Here is a 4,021-nt window from a genome sequence, read left to right on the forward strand (position 1 = left end):
TATATATATATATGTACATAATTATATATATAATGATATTATCAAATATACTACTAATTATACATGTCTATTAATAAAAATTATTAATTAATTATACTAAATTTATTAATACATTTATGTTAAATTCCTAACTACACTTAATACAATAACACTTTTTTCTAAAAAAAATACAATAATAATTTAGTGATTGTATTTGTATCAAAAGTGAAAACTTGATTATTTTGGTTATATTTGTTTCATCATATTAGATTGTATTCAAATAGCCTTTGTTTAATTATTTTTATGAGTTTCAATTGTGAAGTTATAATGAATAATAATTTGGTGATGCGTTGATATTTTTATACTTGATTATTTGCTCAAATTTAATTATAATAAAATTTTTTTAACTCCATGAGTGTCCCCGCGGGGGAAGCTAGGGGTGCGGGACGGAGTGGTGGCGGGGAGGGGATTAAAATGCAACGGGGCGGAGGTTGGGGGAGGTGTCTCCCGCCCTACCCCCGCTCCATTGCCACCCCTAATCACAAATAGGGCCCAATAACCTGACAAGGGAGGTATCTGATATTTTGCAAAATTCAGGGAGGTGAGTGAGAATGCTAGAAACCTCAGGGGAGGTTTCTGAAATTATCCCTTTTAATAAATTGTAGAGGCATTCGCCACCAGTGGACCCAACGTGTGTTGATTATTAAGCTATGTGGGATATCGAGAACAACATACGTGTTAGCAAAAACTCAAAACTTTTGGGCAATGTACATAAATGAATTTGACAGATATTGAAATCAGATTTACATCAAGATGTCTTGCAATAAAAGAAGAAGGAAACAAATCTAGCAACAAATGAATATGGAAGCTGAACCAGTCCCACTTGCACAAGTAAAGATTACTTTTGCAATGGTGACATAATTAATGATTAAATTCAATAAAACATTATACTATCTGGATGTTACAAAAAGAAAAAATGAAATGAAACAACATCCCAATTCACAAGGGAGGATCGGATGTGATCTCAAAGGATATGTGCATGCTGCAAGGAGCAGAAGTCCTTTCTGGGCCTAAAACTGGTGAGCATTCAATGGCATGAAAATCATCTTCTCCACTTCTCATGCCGTAAAGTATTGGTTCCTAACCACCAAAATTACAGTTTTTAATGTCATTATCCTTTGATCATCTTGTCAGGGAAACCTGAACCAAGGAAAGTTTATATAAAATAAGTTAGAACCTCCCAGCTTGTTTCCAAAATCTGCTGGGACTAACAATTGTTAAGAAATTAAATGAGCCTTCAATTCCCAGAACATTCAAAAGCAAATACTTAGGCAACTAAGTATTCAACTTTCAAGAATACACAATAATAGTCAATTACATAATATAAATTTGATTTTGACATATGAACAGTAATAGTCAACCAAAACTTCATATGTCAAAAGATGAGAAATGAAAAATGAACTAGGCAGTGCTTAGTCAAATTGGCATTGAAGCTGGTTTTCATTATCAATTATCATGTTTAGTAAAAGAAAAAGTGGATACGGAAAACATATAATTCTCTTATCAATTTCAGCTTTTCATGTCATCAATCTCTGTATATTGGAGATTGTGGACCTTTCTCCACTATACAGACTCTGCCACATAAGGGAGAGAGAATGTGCATAAAGTAGTGTAAGGAACACAGACCGACCATTTAGTAAGCTCCATCGCTTCCTGTTTATCATCTTCAGTTCCTGCATCTGGTGAAAGAAACCAATGCAAGTTTGTAATCCTCAATCACTTTCAAAAAGCAGAATGAATTATAGATATACTCCTCAGGAATTACTTAGCAGGCTCTTGGTGTAGAACAAGATATGGATATGTACCTTCCCCCTCAGCATCATCATTTTCTGGCCCCAGCTCTGGATCAGAGCCCTGCCTATCACCTCCATCATCATTGTCCCAACATTCTTCCACTGGTGGCATCCAGAAATCATCTTCTTCCTCCAGCTCACTGTCCTTCTCAGAAAAATTTCTTGCTTCAGACATAACTTCAACAACAGTCTTATCCCGATTCTTCTTCTCTTTCTTCAATCCATCATCCTTAACCTTTGATTTCTTCTCTGCCTTTTGACCATCATCCTGTTTCTCCATTGCTCCATTTGTTATACTGTGTCCAGTTTCCACTTTCTCCCTTCACAATACCAAATGAAAAAGATAAGGTTGATGTCCAAAATGGAAGCTCAAAATGAGTGTAATACACAATGACTCCACATTTTGCACAGGTCAATTCCTAGGCATTCCAATTAAGAACAGCTATCTCATGTAACAAAAACGGAAACTAAAACAGGACAAACCTAGCACATTGTGGAAACGTTTGCCGTTAATATGCTTCCAGATATGCTTTCCTGATTTGTTGACAGTAAATCCCGTTAGAATGCGGATTTAGCTTCGAACTGCAAGAGGGAACCCAAAACTTACCAAAAATGTTTCCATATGTATCAGAATAAACCAAGCATAAAAAATACATACTTTCAGGCTTAGACTACCCAGGGCAACCTATGCAGAGCAAGGTTGTAGGGAATTAGAGATTAAGTCATTATAAGACAAGGCAAACCATATTTGCACCCCAAAAATAGTCCCTTGGGTGTCCACCTTCCTTCATGTAATAAAATATTTGAGTGAAGCGCCAGAAGCTAATCTTGGAGTGCAAATACACTCGCCTAAGATAAGAGTCAGAGTCGCAACAAACATTTAATTTGAGCATACAGAAATGGAACCCAAAAAAAAAGAAAAAAGTACTCAACAAAATAAATAAATAGATAAAACTGAGAGCTTTGACACTGCAAGTTCTGTGGAGAATCCAAACAATCGAGTTTCTCGCTAGGGAACTGCTACTTTCTTCTGCTATACAAGAGAACCCAAAAGTTAACTAAAATTACAAACGAGAATGGAATCCTTTATTTCATCTACTACTAATTGCATTATAGACGAAAGGAGACTAGTCGAGACGAGACAGCCTAAAAATTCTTCCATGGAAACGAAATGAGCGTTAAAGTAACAAAACTACAACTCATCCAATTCACTTCGCTGCACAGGCCAGCTCTGTTCTGTTGATTCCAAATATGTTCGTTTCATACACACACTTAATCAGCTAAAACACAATCTCCACAAAACTGAACTAAGAAAACACAAGCAATCACAAAAACCAATCTTGCAAATTTGGACGCAGTTTACATACGCATGGAGATTCTACTAGCGCAATCAACGCCAAAGAAAAAACGATTGAGAGACCAAGAAGAAGGGAAAGCCAGAAACATAAGAGCCCGTGGTTAAATGAATAAATGCCGGGCTGAGGATCTTGCTTGACGGAACATATTGAGGGGAGGTTTGCTGTTGGAAAGAGCGGCGTCGATGAGGCCCAAGCGGCGGCATTGCTTGCTGTCTCTGGCATGGGCCGGCAGCTTGTGACCCGTCTCCACGCACTTGAACCGCCCACTCTCCTCCTTCAACCTCGGTGGCCCCAAAAGATATTCCCCTTCTTTGCCTGATTCCTTCTTTCCTTCTTTAACTACTTCCCCGCCTTTCTTTTCCATTGCTGCTGTCACCCAAGGGCCTTGCACACAGTAGATGCTCTGTCTCACTTCATATTTCACTCTTTATCCCGTGTTTATTAGGTTGCTATTTTTTATTTATAAATATCATATTTTATTTTTGTTTGCTTCGAAACATCCGATGACTATTTCTTTAATATCTAATAATTATTAACTGAAAATATACTAAATTTAACGAACTCAAAACATTAAAGTACATAAAAAATGAGAATTTTTTCTATGAATTTGCTACTGTATTTTTTATTTTCAATTATATTGATAGGGTGTTAATTATTAGTAATTTTACTGTTAATTTTCCCCTTTGTCCTTATTAAATATTATTTTAAATTATTAATATATACTTATATTTGGTATTTGGACCTATCTAAAGGAAGTGGAACTGACAAATGCTAAAAAAGATATTTTATTAAGAAAAATCCTGCACACACTAGAGCCTCCGGTGGATATAC

The 4,021-nt window shown here is 36.1% G+C and overlaps 1 protein-coding gene across 1 annotated transcript; it reads right to left on the minus strand.

Annotated features, from left to right (window-relative positions):
- Nucleotides 1-903: 903 nt before the first annotated feature.
- On the minus strand, nt 904-2,697 carry LOC113778468 (DNA polymerase alpha catalytic subunit-like). Its single transcript, XM_027323886.1, has 4 exons — nt 2,316-2,697; nt 1,845-2,152; nt 1,670-1,718; nt 904-1,179 (listed from the first exon to the last, which is right to left on the minus strand). Exons 2-4 carry the CDS (start codon nt 2,110-2,112, stop codon nt 1,170-1,172), a joined length of 327 nt encoding a protein of 108 aa, XP_027179687.1. The 5' UTR covers nt 2,113-2,152; nt 2,316-2,697; the 3' UTR covers nt 904-1,169.
- Nucleotides 2,698-4,021: the final 1,324 nt, after the last annotated feature.

The sequence above is a fragment of the Coffea eugenioides genome, chromosome 7, assembly GCF_003713205.1.
Source record: "Coffea eugenioides isolate CCC68of chromosome 7, Ceug_1.0, whole genome shotgun sequence".
Taxonomy (NCBI): Eukaryota; Viridiplantae; Streptophyta; class Magnoliopsida; order Gentianales; family Rubiaceae; genus Coffea; species Coffea eugenioides.

Coding starts and splice junctions, on each gene's coding strand:
- LOC113778468 (XM_027323886.1), bottom strand. CDS start 2,112: ATGGAGAAACAGGATGATGGTCAAAAGGCAGAGAAGAAATCAAAGGTT. Junction 1,719..1,844: donor TGATGATGCTGAGGGGGAAG/GTACATATCCAT, acceptor TTCTTTCACCAG/ATGCAGGAACTGAAGATGAT.